Raw genomic sequence first — 17142 nt, 5'->3', positions numbered from 1 at the left:
CTCTTTTAGGCTTTTTTCCTTCGCTGTCCCACAGGGAGCACCAAGATGCCGGGCAAACGTTGCGCTTTATAAATAAAATCCAATCCATCGGAAGAAATACCTGCTTTCGCAGCCTTGGAAGACAATTAGGAATGGAAGTTTCAACTTGACCATGGCTTGGATCGGGCACTGATGTAACATCCTCAAAACAGGGGCCATGTGTGCCTTCTTGTTGGTGTTTGTAGCAACACGGGCAACAGCATTTTGAAGAATCTCTAGCTGGCTGATCGACTGCTTTTTCAAAGCTGCATATAGACTGGTGCAGTAGACCAATTCTGTGCCTTTTATGGCTCTAGCTAGGATAGCACAACTGTCTTCAGAGATCAGGGGCCTAATCTTTCACAAGATAATTAGATGGTAATGTACAGAGCTTGATAGACTCCTTATATCAAAAGCTAAAGAAAGTGAATAGTCAAACATTACACCTAAACTGTACATCCAGATTCTTGTAGGACTATCAACCTGGGAAGCCTATTAAATAATGCATAAGAGGATAGAGTGAACAACATGTGTGTTTTTGATTGGTTGAGACCTAGCCAATAATCTATCTCAACTGTCTTGGAATATCTCCTGAATAAATTAATGGTATTGTCATATGAACCTGATGGCTTAAAAACGATCTCAATATCATTGACCTGATTTGAAAGCGCGGTCAGTCAAGAGATTGTGAAACAACTTGATGTAGATATTAAAAAGCAATGGCGAGACACCTCTGCACCTCTGGGTCTGAGGTATTGTCCTTTACCTTTACTCTACATGTTTTATCAGACATGAAGGATGTAAACCATATCAATGTGGACTCTAATAATGGGCGATTAAAAAATATTGTTTGCTCTAAAATGTCAAATGTGGCTGCGAGATCCATAAGCATAAAGATGCCTGTATGTCTTTTATCGGATATCTTTGAAGGCTATCTTTAACAATCATTAAGGCCATTTCAGTTCATCAATTTGGCCTGAAACTTGACTGTCTGTCTCCAGGTCTCATTTCGTTTTCCAAGTAATCTCGAAGTTGAATTTTGGCAGCCCATCCAACAGTTTCAATGAAAAAGGACACTTAAGATAGCTCTGTAGTTCCGTAAAGTTTGGTGATTCATAAATGCTTTTTAAGGAGAGGGGTTACCCACACCTCTTTTAACGTGCCTGGGATAGTAGATGACCGAAAAAGGCTGTTAATCTGGTTTATCATGGGCGTGCTTACATCTATGCATCGTTTGATTATCAGTGAGTTACATGGATCTCCTATACAGATTGTAGGGTTCAGTCTCGAAACTATGAGACTTCAGTTTGCAAAGTGTGCAAAAGTGAAGTCCTGCAGCTTGGCCTACCCCTAGTTAGAATGGCTTATACAGTTGCATAGAACACACACCACTCTCATTTCTTGGGGGAACATTTGTTCCAAGCCGGCTTCTCCAGGTTCCTGCAGAAAGATATCTTCATGAGGGGAATTGATGAAAGAAGTTTTTGCTACCTCTTGCCTTTGCAACTAGTATGCACTCTTCCTCTGTACAGATCCAACCCAGAGGGGCCAACTCATCGCTACTGTTTTGCTGCATTTATTCATGCAATAATATTCGGGGGAGTGCAGGGAATGAGTATATTCTTTTTAATTTTAGGGCTTGGGGAAGGGGTGGAGGGATGTAGACGGGGCTATTGTGGCTTGCACCCCATACAAATGACACAGAAAATACAGGAAAAAATGGGCACCCACGAGTTGTAACATGTCCGTCGCTTTTACACTTACTCTTCCGTAAAGGTTGTCCCACTTTCCAACATTCTTTTTGAGTAGTGGAAAGTGTAGCATCAATATATAGTTTGGACTTATTAACAGCACGTTAAGCAAAGCAGGGAAGAGATTATAAGGACAGGGCAGTAGGGTAAAGCAGATTTTATAACAAGAGAACACTGCATCCTGCCTGAAAATTAGAATTCTCATGGCGCGGCTTGGCATACATTTATTTGGGTTTTCATAGTTTCAGGGTGAGATTCATGTTTCCCTGGGTCACCAATTCTTTCTTATAGCATATTTTGTTAAGGTTATATTTGGATCCAAAATTTAATTTATCTAAAGGCTGCTGGAGTCGTCGCTATCCATTTTTAAAACAAGTTTTAAGAGACAACTCCAAAAATGTATACCTCCAGTGCCCCTACTGGTAACTGTGAGTTTGCCTACGTAAATGTCTACCTACATGTACTTTAGGTTGTGTCCAAGCCTTTCTAAAACACAGATCAACATTGTATGAGCTCTCTGATTAGAAAGGAAACCAATTTGTAGGCATTGTATTCTGATTTGTGTATTTCTTGTAGACAATTTGTGCAATATTAATGTGAATTTACAAATATCCAAATTAAAATGCAATGTTCTAAAACAGGCAAAATAGAAATGACATGTTTCCTATTCTTCCATTTAGGTTTTCCTGTGGATCAATGATTATAACATCCAGTCCTCCACAGGCTGTCAGTCCAATTACCTGCGAGTTTTTGATGGCAACAGCAGGAGTTCACCTATCATATTGGACAGGACCTGTGGGCAGGGTCTTGGCATCTCACTGTTGGCCAGTGATAGTACCATGCTGGTAGAGTTTGTCTATAGTAACCCAAGCACATCAAACAGCTTTAATGCAAAATACAATTCAGGTGAGACTAGTGTATCTCCTTATGTGTCATTTTGGCAAATTTCCTCCAAAATAATATTGTCACGAATATGCTTAGAAGTAGACACCCAGGGAAGGGAGCTCCTTTGTGCACATATTGTTAATCTGGAATCACAGAAGAGAAGTCTTTTCCATTCTATAACTTGACGTAAACCCCCACCCCTACCCCACATCTCCATATCATTGTCATGATGTCCATCATATCCCCCAAGCCAGGGCCTAGCCTCCACCTGAAAGGCATTTTAAATGCCCACATGGGGCTGCCCACATTTTGGGGCAGAGAATATTGCTGTAGCTAAAGCATGGATCGAAGGAAAGTTGGTTCTGTGTGCTTAGTGAAAGAGGACCTATTACACCTGAGTTCCTAACTTACTATTGGACAGCAAAATTGTTGTGAATCTACCTCTAGAGTATCTATGACCAGTGCTTATTACGTGTATGATAAATAGTAGATGCTATCAATTGTTTCCCTACAAAGTGTTATCTCTAAACCAACATGTATTTAAACTGGCAATAGAGTGTATTTTACATTTATGAATAGAAACACATTAAGAAAGGATGCTCACACTCTCTTTATTAGCATATATGCATATATTCTCTTTAGAGATAATATATAGGCATTAACAATGGTATTGCCAAACAATATGCATTTGCTAATATTAGCAATACAGTATTTGAATAAATATCCAGCATCCAACTATTCTATTTACCTCTACAATGTTAAAACTATCTACAACTCACCAACAATGTGCGTGTAGCCTTTGTGACACAGTAAAACCGAAATCATACTTACAATTGTGATGCTGTGGAGTGGCAGGCCAGGGAACAGTTGACATTTACAGACAATTCCCTAAATAACCCATTAAGTGGAAATGGTTAAAAACTCTGCAAGTATTCCTCGTATGGTTCCTCTTTGCTTTGATGGAGCCACTTATCCTGGCTAAAGAACTATGAGGGGCAGCACAGGCTATCTTTGGATGATGTGCCAAAATGTGTACCATGCTAAACTCAGTGATTCACTAGCACAGGGAAAGTTGAAAAGCTTACCTAACAAAGATTCTACTATGCGTCTTTCTGGTGTAACCATGGAAAAGAAAGTTGTATGTTTCAAAAATGGGTAAAAATTGCTTAATTGAGCCCCAATAAGTTGAAACAATCACAAAAAAATCAGAATTTGGAAAAACGTACAAAGTGCAAGGTTTTACCAACATTAGCAGTTTACTGGCTCAGGGTGGAGGCATCTGAGCAAGGGATGGCTATTGCTTGAAAAGAAACTGCTTACATTTTCTTTCTCATTTCTTTGCTCGAATATTTTAATGAAGAATGAAGGATGAGACCCGTTATACCCTGCCCCCATAACCACTTCCTACCCCTAACCCCACCAATATTTCCTTACCTCAACCCACCATCTACATTTTGGTGCTAAAATTGGATCAAAAAAATGAGCAAACTAAAAAAGCGCATTTCTTTGGTCAAGCAATAGACTCACTACCTCTGAATGCTGTTTGGTTCTTATTTCCTTAGCATTCAACTTTGAAATTTAGATTTGCCTCCAAATTATTGTAGTAAGCATTACAAATGAGAATTTGGAAAATTGGTCATTTACCAATTTAGGCCCATAGATTCGAATTACAGTCCTGGCCTAGTCATTAAATTGTCTGCTTGCTCTTCTACCCAGGCAGACAAGTCTTGTGGGATCAACTGGTCCTCTACCATCTGCCCCCTCAGATCTGAAGTTATGTAGACTCCATCCTCTTCAGATAAGTGGAGCTTTGCCATCTGAGACAGCTGGTTTAAAACGAATTATTAAGGATTAGGGCCTCCCATTCAGGTACTTTGTTCCACCAGTGTTTCCCTGTTAGCCAATCCAATCCTAACAAATTGGTGTCATTCATTTAATCATTCCACTGAACGTCCTCTTAGTTGCTGTCAGATTGAAGCCAATATAACTTTGTCAGCTGGGTAAATATAGTCTTGCAATAATCTGAGAAAATGGAAGCAATTGCCCTTCACCAAAGAGAACAGAACACCAGCTTTGCCCAGAAAAAAAATATTTTTCAGCTTATCTCAAACCCTGTATGTACCTGTTCAATTTTAATTCTCATTAACAAACATGGAGGTTTGCCATTTGTTTGTACAAGCAACTTCAGTTTAGGACATGTACAACCCCTTTTTTAATTGCATCCTTTTAGCATCTGCTTCTTGTAACTGATAGCGCCTCATTACAAGGGTGGCGCTCCCATAAAGAAGGGTGCCGGTACGGGACCGGCACCCTTCATTATGGGAGCGCCGATTACGAGGTTCCCTTTGCGGGACCCTGTAAGGATGCCTGGTAAAACCAGGCATCCTTTCCGGGTCCCACGAGGGGAAGATGGAGGTAATAACGGGCCAGTTGTAAAGTGCCCGTTATTACCTCCCTCCTCATTCCCATTGAGCCCTATGGTGGCTCAAATGGGAATGGGGAATGGTTCCTGCATGGAGGAATTACCGGGTCCTCCTATGTCGGAATGACCCGGTAAGTCCTCATTGCAGGAACCCGGTAATGGAGCCCGGTTTGGAGGCAGCCATGGTGCTAATAGTGATATTATATCACATGCATCCCAAAATAAGAATAATTTAAACTGGCTAGTTTACAATTTACAAATCAATGTATAAAGTTGTGCTATGCATGAGAATGTCACTGATTGAATTATCACACGAATTATCACAAGAATGCCATTATTGACCTCCTCAGAGCCAATCAGAAGTCTTGGAATCCAGTCGCAATAACTACTGATAATTAATTTCATTGCAAGCATCCTGATAAACTAAACATGATAGGAAACAAAATAAATAATTTCTCTTCATATTATCCTCAGAAGAAGAAGGGGAAGAAGAACATAGATACAAAACATGAATCAGCAGTAACAGCAATGAAAAAGGTGTCATCCATTATTTCAACTTAATTCCAGAACCTTGTTATTTTAATAGTAAAACAAGCCATTTAATTCACCAAAGCATTTTTCTATTTACTTAACTCGCTGTTAAACCCATGTATTTACTTGAGCACCACAATTGCAAAACCTTTTAGCACCATTTGTGAATAGCCTTAAAGGCATTAGAAAGGGTCCATATTGCTTGAGATAGTGAACTTCCCTGCTTTCCTCCGTCTATAATGCTATATTAATTATCTTGTGCATCAGAAAAAGTAATGATGCATTCAGTCATTTAGAAATAACTTAAGTGAGGTTGGGGCAGACTCAATGAAACATTTTCTGTTTCTGTTTCTTTGGGTTACCGAAAGTATAGCAGCAATATGCAGCTTGGACCTATGCACACCACATGGATGTATCAAGTCTCCAGATGCATCTGTACATTGTTAACTGCTTATTAATGTGACTTTGGCCAGGCTGATGATGGGACAACATAGAAAGGCACCGTAGCAAGCACACGGAAGACAGTCGAAGTGAGTCAATGTCAACAGAACCTTGACTAGCATGCAAGAATAAGCAAATAAGTAATGCACAGGGCATAAGACCTCACATTCTACTCATGTCCACATGTCCATCTTTTGACATGAGAATGCACAAACTGTGATTGACCACAATCGACCTCTTAGAGAATCTATAGTTTTGCCCTAATGTCAACCACGTTGAGTGGCCCAACTACAATGTCAACCTACAGACTCCTTCATCCTCCTTCCTTCTTTTTTAATTTAAAGATTGGTGGTAGAAATCTGTCCATTCACTCCCTTTACTTTTCCTTACCCTCATTGTAGTTTAAATTTGTTGTGATGGGGAGAAACTATGTACTCCATTCCCATTCATAAACAGTTGACTTTCATTTCATAACCTCCCTCAACCCCTAATTGAGAAGTTAGCGCTATTGACGACAACAGTCTCTGAGCTGTCAGTGTGGAAAAGGTTTCTTTAATGTGACAAGACTAAGCTCATAAACAGTACTAACCTAGATATCCTTACAGACTACCCGAACAGGCGTACTAATATATAGCCTTATATTTGCCTTGGGCCATAAATTGGGAAAGGGTCATTATCCCAACTGATAATGATCCCTTCCGAACTAACAAAGTACACATTGCATTTGCTTTTGGTTTGCTAGCACCTGGATGCTTTGCATGTTTGCTTCTGAATCACAAGCCAAATTACTGATACCGTGTGCCCATTTGTGCACTTGCAATGTATTGCTTGGTTATCACCTGGCCAGAGCAGCTGCCAAATATTTGTGAAATTGAGTCAATTCATTGTAAAATCTTTGAATGTATGCTGTATCCGACAGAATCAACAGATTTCTGAAGTGTTTACAGGACCAACCGTCATTGTCCTGATAGTTTTAAGGGTCAAAATAGAAGTGTGCCTGTTATCCTGATGGTCAATCATCTTGACAGAGCTTAGATTCAAAATAATAATACAAAACTAAACGTAGTGTATTCAGACTAATATGTTGTTTTGAATAATTCTCAGTGGGATAAGCATCTTTGTATGTGAGGAAACAAAAACATAGTTTGTGTTTTTATTTTTGTGGTGGTGGTGGTTGTAACAATAAAAGGTGTGTTGTGGGCACAATGAAAGCATGGCCAGTGGTAGACAGCTAAAATGGGTGTGGTAGGAATAGACATTATCAACATTAAGAGAGGGGTGAGATGTGACAGTGTTGTTGGGGTTGGGGGAATTAGTGGATGTGCTGGTGCTGAAGGAATCACTGATGGCCTCAAGTTTGGTGGTTGTGAAGACATTACCTTTGTTCTTTCTTTTATGTCTAGGAAATTGTGGAGGAAACTTTGACAGAACAAGTGGAACTTTGACTTCACCAAACTATCCCTTTGATTATCCCATGTTAACTGACTGCACTTGGAACATTCTAGCACCTGCAGGATTCAAGGTTAGGATGCATTACAGCAGAAAAAATGTATCCATGTTAGCTTCCTATCACCCCATATCATACTTTGTTGGCTGTCTTCACTAACCTTTTCCACAACCGGCTGTGTTTGTGATTACTGGTTGTTTTAATTGTGATAACACATTTTCAGCAAGTGACATATGTAGCCCTCATTGTTATCTTTTTGTCTGTCTATGTTCCTAGTAGAAGCACTTCTTCAGTATGATCACCCATTGACACTTTGTAATTTGTGACAGGTTTTCATTAAGATTGTAATTTAGATGTTGCACATAAGTAGTTTCTGACAACCTCTTTCTATCTTTGCAAGAAAGGTGGTGCAGGAGAAACTATGCATAACTTGCTAGCATCACTTGTGCAAACCAATAGTTACTAGAAAGGCAATGGAAATTATAAAAATGAATTTCTTCAGTTTTCCGGCCTACCACTGGAAAGCATCCTCCTCTCAGAATGACCTTAGAATACGCCTTGAGCTATGTTAGGTCTGTGTTTACAGGTAGATATAGAATTCCTGGTGAATCCTTCCGTGGACACTCCCAAGAAAGCCCCCTTTTCTGATTTTAGTGTTTAAAGCAGCTCCTCATTATCATTTGACCATCATTTTGCAGCTTGGGCTGTTATCTGCCCCATGTGTTGTGTCCCCTTCAGCAACCTGATGACTTGGGTGTACCCCAGCAAATATTGTGCTAATTGCCCTTGGTACAGTGCACATCTTCCACTAGTGTGGCCTAGTGTAAGAGCACACTTTCAATAGAAGAATTTGGTTTTTGGTGTATTTAAATAATGTGTACCTCCTACGCACAATGGGCCTCATTACACGGAAGGCGGTAATCCAGGGTGCTATTAGCACCCTGGACCATGCCGGTAAATTACCGGCACCGCCTTGGCGGAAAGGGGATTTACCGCCCAATTCCAAGGTTGGAGGGGCGGTAAATCCCCCTTCCGCCATTGCCCTTCCCCATTCCCATTTCTGCCCCATAGGGCTCTATGGGAATGGGGAAGGCGCTAATTACGGCACCGCAATTTTGCGGTGCCGTAATTAGCTCCGAGGTCCCTTAGCGGGTTGGTACTTAACGCCTGCAAGAAGCAGGCGTTGATTCCTCCAACCCGCAAAGGGACCTCGTAGTACGGCGGTAAGGGTTAACGGTCACCGTTGCCATTAACGGTGACCGTTAACCCTTACCGCCGTCCGTGTAATGAGGCCCAATGTGTTTTATTTAAACTATTTGAACAACCTTCACACAACTTGTTTTAGAGTTAAACATTCTGACCAACCTGTCTACGTTCTTTTTTCCCACACAGATAGCACTGAATATGGTTACCCTTAGATTTGCACCACAGTTGAATTGTATGGATGACTCTCTCAGCATCTACGATGATGCAAAACCAGATTCAAGTCTTTTGGGAAAATACTGTACGCAATTTACCGGGACCCTGATCTCTTATGGAAACATGCTACGTCTTGTGTTTATCAGTCCTTACCCCAGGGTGAACACTGGCTTCCTAGTGACATACTCATTCTGTAAGTATATTCATAATGATATAGAACATATAGCTAGCTCTATGGCTGTTTCTGTGTATGTATATATGGATTGGGCCCATGCACAGTATATACAGTACAATTCTATGACTAAATGGAACTTAACCGTATAAATATATATATATATATATATATTCTAAAGAGAGATTTTAAACATCACAAGCAATTGCATTTTTATAATAAATCTCTAATTTGGGCTGCTGACAAGCAAGGTATATGAAGAATCCCCCATCCACTGGTGTGTCTGCAATTGAAGGGACAGCACCAGCTATAACAAACTCACCATGGAAGGTCTGGTCACAATATAAGGCTTGGGCAATTGGTGGAGAGCCACTGGACGACAGGTGGAAAATGATGATAGTGCTCTGGGCACAGAGGAATTTGGGGCTGCATAGTTCTGACAGTCAAATTGAGGTGAATAGCCTTTTACATGGCTCAGTGGAGTCTCTGGCTTGTCTGTGGCTTGACACTATCACTTGACATAGTGTTAGGACAATGGCATCACAAGGAGCACATCACAGGCTAGGAAGGTAGGTCTCAAATCGTTGTGCTAGTTAAAACCTTTTGATGTTTTGGGACATTTCATGATGGTTGAAAGTAGAATTCAGTGACAATGTATTTGGGCTGATTATACAGATTCCGTATTTATCAAAAGGTTGAGTACAGGATATATACCGGCGTCATGGAAAAGGAAATAGAGATGACCCTGTGTCATATCGATACATAGCTTTACTAGACAACTTGGGAAAAGTATTTTGCAAAATCCTACTATGAAGAATGAATCCATGCATTAAATCAAATGATATACTAACAGATGCCCAGATAGGCTGAAGAAAAGCATGATCCATGAAGCATAGTTTATTGACATTAAATGCCCTACAGTAAGAGCTCCTTGTCTTTATATGTTGCAGTCATTGAATTTTCCTGACCTTCTGACACAGTCTCCTGATTAAACTACAGCATTTGTTTATTCCCAAAAACTTCTTGAAATGCTTTAGTAATCTCCACCGCAGCACACCTATCACGATTCGGCTGGATAACAAAAGGTACAGTCTTTGTGCCACTGCACACATATGCAGGTCACATTCCCCCTCAAATTTTATGATCATCTGATACAAACGGTTTCTTATGCTGACGATATAATACTATTGGATTGGATGCCTACTGACCTACACTGCACATTAACTGTATTAAACTCTACTCTGTAAAGAACCACCTAAAGATGAATGCATCATTTAAAAGAAATGGTATACTCAAATACAAAAGCAAACAGTCTGGAACGAATATTACTAAACCTTGGTTGAGCAACTGCATTTTGCAGACAGTTAGTGAAATAAAATGTCTACGGCTTGATATTCATGCATACACATCCAACTGTAAATTGCTAGTACAAAGGGATAGGTGTGTACCTTAGGGCTTAGATAGAAATCTGGTTGGTCATATGATGGCCATTTTATCATCTATACAACAGCAAATTGATCAGGGTGATTTTGGAGAGACCTGGAACCACTGTACTTGTCTGAGTACAAAACTCATCTTTTATTTCATTCAATTCACATATCAAGAACCTTTAAATCATTACACAGGTCAATATACAGTACAGATATTTAACATTGTCATAGACACAGGACTAAAGTGCTTACCATTGTACATATCGCTTATTGAACATTTTCCTCATCCATGACTGTAACCCTTCCTACTGATCAAAGGATTGACTTAATTTTCTACGCCTTATCACTTGGCTCGTTGTGCAGTGTATGAATATTGACACTGTTATTATCAAACTATGTTGACAAAGATGTGTTTTGGCCTCATGAATTAGTAGAGTGGTCTCACTCCCACGGCCTCCATCAGGACAAATGTCATTTTGTTTGTCTGACACATATGGCTTCCTGTGCTTCAAGTATCTATAGACCAGACAGAATCGAAAGATTCATGCTAGGTCTCTCCAAATTAATGTAAATCATAATTAATATGTTGATCATTTATTTGAAAACCATCAATGGCAAAAATAGAATGTGCTTCCTCACCTAGTGTTTTGCACAGCTGAATATAGTTTTTAATGGGTTATCTCTCTCCACACAGATGTATTCTATCGACATGACAGTGCACAGACTCAATATGTCTGTCTAATGGAGTATACAACTTTTTTAGCTACACATAAATAAATGTATTGAGGGAGGTACTTCTTATCAAATTACTGCATGCATTTCACTTCACTGTAGCATTCCAAGAGCAGTCTATTGCCTGTAAGGTAATTTCAAACAAATATATTGGGGGTCATTCCGAGTTGGGCGGTAAGGGTTTACGGGCACCGGTAAGGATGCCGGTGCCGGTAAACCCTTACCACCCTATTCCGAGGTCCCTTAGAGGGTCCCAGCAGGAACGGCTGATCTGACCAGCCGTTTTCTGCGGGTTCGGTTAAGGGACCTTGGAGCTAATAACGGGCCCGAAATTTGCGGGCCCGTTATTAGCGCCTTACCTATTCCCATTGAGCCCTACAGGGGCTCAAATGGGAATGGGTAATGGTTTACTGAATGGGGACTTACCGGGTCCTCCAAGGTCGGAATGACCTGGTAAGTCTCCATTCAGTCAGACCAGACCCGGGTTTGGAGGCAGCCATGGTGCTAATAGCGCCATGGCTACCTCCAAACTCGTAATGACCCCCATTATCACTCTCATTGCCTACATATATTCAGCTGGCAATGTTATATTTGCTAGACTGCTAATGACTTGCTTACTGTAAAAAAGAAATTCCATGTGAGCCTCTAAGTCTGAGTCTTCACCAGCATGGATGCTTGTGTTTTACAGCCATGGAAAAATATTGTATTAGTGCCCCACAGTGTTTTCTAGCAGTACGTTTTTTTTTTTTAAATCATCCACAGTTTACACTTGCAGTCTTAGTCCCCTACACAAATGGCATAAACTCCCCTCTCCTCAAGCATATTTATCCGGAGAGCCCATCATTAAACAACACCTCCCATCTCCTGCTAAGTCAACCTAGTGCTCCACATAATTCTCAGGGTCAGGTAGAGGGAAGGGAAAGGTCCCTGGTGGTGTGAAATCCTGCTCTACTTTCGCCATTCTTGGTTTTATGACCCCATCCCATTTATCAGTCTGGGTATACATTTGTTTTTTGAGAGGAGGAACTCTACCCATTCTTATCAACACCATCATTGTTGCACTATTTGGCAGGGTCTTCGTACAGCATCACAAAATTGTTTTTATCCATGTCTAACGTTCTCCCCCATTTCTCCCCTTTCGCCACCGCCATAAGTCCTGGTCGCATGCAAAGTCTTGGACATCATAAACTCTCTATTCTTGGTGTCACCCAAGGTGGTATCTCTTCCCCCTGCTCCTCCTCTGTTGTCGATTCCCCTGCCTCTGCTGCTCCCACTTCTATGTCTGTTCTAATGGACTCATAGTCTAAACTGTCAGCACACGGTAACCCCCTCTATGCCCTTCATCTTTGTGCCCATCATCCTTCACTTGGACGTGTACATCCTCAATCACTCTACTATCAATCCGAAATAAAATATCACCTGCTCTCCATTTATCGGTACCTATTGGCATTCCTCGCCTCCGTCCCTGTTTCAACATTACTCACACAAGCTCTGCCTCTGTCCTTCGAAGCGCTCTTTCTAATTCCCTCCACACCCTGTACTCTGTCTCCATCACTAATGGGGCGCACGCTATATTCAGTGCTGGGGCCTCTGGGATGTTTTCATACATGGCGGGGGCTCCCTGTTGCAGTGCTGCAAGGAGCACATAGTCGGGATTGGTTTAAATGCAGGGTAACATAAAATGTAGTGGTGACACAGGGTGTTGGAATTACATTTTCGCTTTCTTAAGGGTCATCAGGGACATTAACCAAATCCTCAACCATCCTTCAAAACTCGAAAATGCTCAGCCTATTCTTCAACTATTTCCGCTTATATTTTGTGCCTAAATATGTATACATATGACCCAACCCTTGATTATAATTCATCTTCTTCGGGCCAAGGCTCATACATCCCTCATCTCATGTCAGTGACCCACTATCTTTTCCTAGTAGCGTAGAAGCATGATACACATGTATTTGAGTTGGGTAAGGCTACTCATGGTTAGGTCTAGTTATGCACTCAATAATCTTTTGTTTCCTAAAAACTGATCAAGTAGTACTGATTTCCCCACCCTCCCATACTGCCTTCACTCCCAGTTCCCCTTCCCTTTTTCCTCACATCCACACACCACACACTTATTACACCACACCTCTCTTTTCACAACTCACAGACATCAGACTTTCCAGACAGGAGATAAGGTTACAGCACATGGACCCCCACCACAATATTCCATCATTCTTTGTCCCAGCCTTGTTGAAGCACCTGAGACCTAACAAAGCACTTTAAATAATGAAGGTTCTTGGTCTCTCATAGGTCTTGGACCTGTTAGATGCTAGGTAGGTCAATGTGCCTTTACACATCTGTTGGGACTGCAAGATGCTGTACTGTTTAGAGTTCTGTCAGATCCTTTGGGTACCAGCAACTGGTGTAAGGAATTGTTCCTTCATCTTTCTCTTGAAACTTGCAGACGTAATTCATTGTTCCTTCTCACATCTCCTGGAACTGGCACATGTAATGCTCAGCAGTTTGTTATAAATCTCTGTTTTGCTCATGTCTGTTCAGGGTTATTTAATCTTCTCGCTGCTCCAATGTCGTAAATGATGTGACACCCCATATAATTGTGTTCTTCATTACCTTACAGTTCGTTTTCCGATCCTACTGAATAGCCTGACAGGGAGCATTGCCACTCCCAGATACCCGACCCCGTATGACAACAACGCACCCTCCCTCTGGCAAATTCAACTTCCAGCTAATAACAAGGTGACCATGGTGGTGACAGGTTTATTTATGTGGGCACAATGGTTGCTTACTCAGTTTAATGCATGAGTGTACTCTCTATTGGAAAGCCCATTTTGAGACATTGAAGAAAATGAATGTTTATGTTCTATATACTTATTCATTATAAAACACAATTGTAAACGCATGATGGGAAAGAGTTTTATTTGTAAACTAATCTCTTTTTGCACACTTCCCTTTCAGGTTTCACTGTGGTTCAATATCTTTAATATCCAGGCCTCAGCGGGATGCACCAGAGATTATGTCAAGGTTTATGATGGAAGCAGTCAGACTGCCCCCGTCCTTATGGATAAAACTTGTGGACAAATCATCCCCCTTGCAATAACATCCTCATCCAATCAGATGCTGGTGGAGTTTGTCGCCAATTCATTTGTTGCAGGAAATGGTTTCCAGGCTTCTTATGGCAACGGTAATTATATTTCTTGTTCATTATTTCATTCTATAGATTCACCTCTTGTAAGAAGTGTGTCTTTTAAAGTAACTATTTAGCAAATGATATGATCCTTAACTTATCCATTCCGCTATTAATGATCTCTCTGCACAAAGAGCAATTTAAAAAGTGCTAACTTTTTTAAATAAAAAAAATTCTAGCTACTTCCTATTTTCACAGAGGAAATAATGGGCCTTATCACGAGTCTGGTGGTAACCCTTAAATGTGGTGGTAGCGCTATTACCGCCACATTTAAGGGTCTGCCAGATCATGGCTGTGGCGGATTTCCCCCCAGCTCTGAGCTGGGTGGAAATCTGCGGCAAAATTGCTGATTTTCGGCACGATTACTGCCGGCCTGAAATCCGCCAGTGGTAAAAGCGCAAATTTTCCCCGTTGGGCCCAATGGGGAATGAGGAATTCCCGAATGGGCCCAATGGGGAATGGGCAATAACCCTTCTGCCAAACCCGTGATCCGGCGCTAATAGCGCCGGGGGGTTTGACGGTAGGGCTATTAGTTACCGCCTAACTCTAGATGAGGCCCAATATGTAAACGCATGCTGATGATTGTTTTTAATGTTCCTTTTTCTTTGTATATGAATGGACGTATGCCTTACACTTTAACCTTTGGGTTTATTGGAGTATTTAGTTTGTTTAGTAACTCAACATTACACACAAAGTTAATAAATACTACCAGGCTATATTAGGACTCCTTTTCTGATTAAATTACATTAATATTGTCCATCTACTTGACTTGAATGACAAGACCTTGTGCCATGGATTTAATTTACAAATGTATTGTCTTGAAATGCAGCATATATTACTATTTTGAGTCCCCTGATTTGAAAATTATTTGTTGGGGAAGGATCATTATCCCAATCCATATTGTATTGGAGGTTTGGTGAAGTAAAACATGCAAATTTAATAGTAGTATAGTAAATAGAGAGACAGAGTTAGTAATAGTATTATAGTAAATAGAGAGACAGAGTTAGTAAATGAAAAGTGTTTAATTTTACTATGTTTATATAACAAGGTGTTAGGAAAGATGTCACATGTGTATGTAATTTTCCCTCCATGTGTCAACCCCCAAACTTGTTGCTGCTGTTTAGACACCATTGACTGACTTTGCCAGAGAAGCACAGCCTTCAGCTGCACTCCTCTGGGCTTTCGCTCACTTTTTATGGGGAAACTAACATGCCCTTAAGACAGTCAGTACTGGGAGACTTTGTTTACTTTAGTCCTTTTCTCATGTTGCAACTTTTGTGCAACATGTAACAAGTGAGCAATGTATCTTACCATACAGCACACGTGGGTCTATAGTCATTTCCAAAGGCCCTAGATACTCTCGCTGGACTTTTTATAAACTGTGCAGATGTGTCTTCATTTATTATTGATATAGTTGAAATGAATCAACTTTTCAATACAAAATATTACGTACAGTTGATCTTAAAAAGTACATAAGATTAAGATTTAGAAATTAAGAAGGAATTCATTATAATTGATTAAGGCATTACAATTGATGCATTAAGATAATGTACAATTCACATGAACAATAAAAGGAGAAAAAGAAGTTATTCAATACAGTTCATATAAAACACGTCTAACTAGAAAGACTAAAAACGAGAAGATTCAACATGCCATTCCTGGATAAATGACCGGAGACTCAAGTAAACAGCAACAATTATTTAACAGGTTAAGTTCACTCCATAAAGAAAATTGACAATGGCAATTTGAAGAGAAACATTGGTCGTCAGCAATAATGTGGACCATCTTTCTACTGATCCTAAGTTCCCTAGGTAGCTACAATGCCATGAGAAAAATTTTAGGCGTTTTTGAATTAGCTCGGGGCAAAGCGAAAGTATATGCTCTAAGGTTTCTAAGGCTTTAGTATCACCACAAAATCTACAAGAGGAGGCCACCTCCACACTGCCCTTCCGTTTGGCCAAAAGTTCACGAGTGTGCCATAAGTTCAGGCGCATTCTGAGAATGGCTGAGCGCGTTCTCTTACAGGGAAATTTTAAGAGATAAGGTTCAATACATCCCAATCTCTTATGTCGAAATTTTTCAGGAATTGCAGACTTATATTGCAAGCATTTGTTTCGAGTGTTAATCCAATCATTGCGGTAAATTAATTGTTTTACTTTGTTTGGATTGGTCAAGAGCAATTTAAGTGGTGCATCTGCCTCTACCAAAGTGCGATAAATTGCCCGCAACCACTGTTTGACAAAAGGGTGTTCAGTATGAAAAATATAATTTGATAAAAATTGTAAAAGATTGTGCTCACTGTGAGGTAGGAGAGTTTTTCGCAGTAAGGTACATGTTCTCCACTGATACTGGGCATAGAGAGAAGTGAGACCCAATTCATACCGTATCTAAACAATCGGAATACATTGAGGCAGCTGAAGAATTGCTTTCCAGAATTTGCCTTCGAGCTTATCAAAGACTTTTGGTAGCCATGGTGATTGAGACTCTAAACCATATAGAATACATGGGGTGGCTTTTTGTTTCCAAAAGAGGACAGCTGGTTGCATTGAAAAAGCACTGTATCGATGCATTATAATTTTGGTTTGGGAGATGGCAGAGTTAAGCTTACACTTAATAGCATCGAGGTGAGCATTAGTAGTGACACTGGCATCAAAGACCATACCAAGGTAAACATAGCTTGATACTATCGCCAGATTTATGTGATTAA

At 40.4% G+C, this 17142-nt stretch overlaps 1 protein-coding gene across 1 annotated transcript in view; it reads left to right on the top strand.

The window, feature by feature from the left end:
- Window positions 1–17142, top strand: part of LOC138505001 (tolloid-like protein 2) — a 160150-nt gene that overhangs the window by 99595 nt on the left and 43413 nt on the right. The window contains exons 13-17 of the mRNA XM_069625360.1: window positions 2450–2675; window positions 7452–7570; window positions 8888–9107; window positions 13869–13987; window positions 14207–14432. Coding sequence (XP_069481461.1) covers window positions 2450–2675; window positions 7452–7570; window positions 8888–9107; window positions 13869–13987; window positions 14207–14432 — 910 coding nt within the window. The remainder of the gene's footprint in view (window positions 1–2449; window positions 2676–7451; window positions 7571–8887; window positions 9108–13868; window positions 13988–14206; window positions 14433–17142) is intronic.

Source organism: Ambystoma mexicanum, chromosome 11, assembly GCF_040938575.1.
Source record: "Ambystoma mexicanum isolate Mex_15411 chromosome 11, UKY_AmexF1_1, whole genome shotgun sequence".
Classification (NCBI taxonomy): domain Eukaryota; kingdom Metazoa; phylum Chordata; class Amphibia; order Caudata; family Ambystomatidae; genus Ambystoma; species Ambystoma mexicanum.
This window is presented reverse-complemented; position numbering and strand designations above follow the sequence as displayed.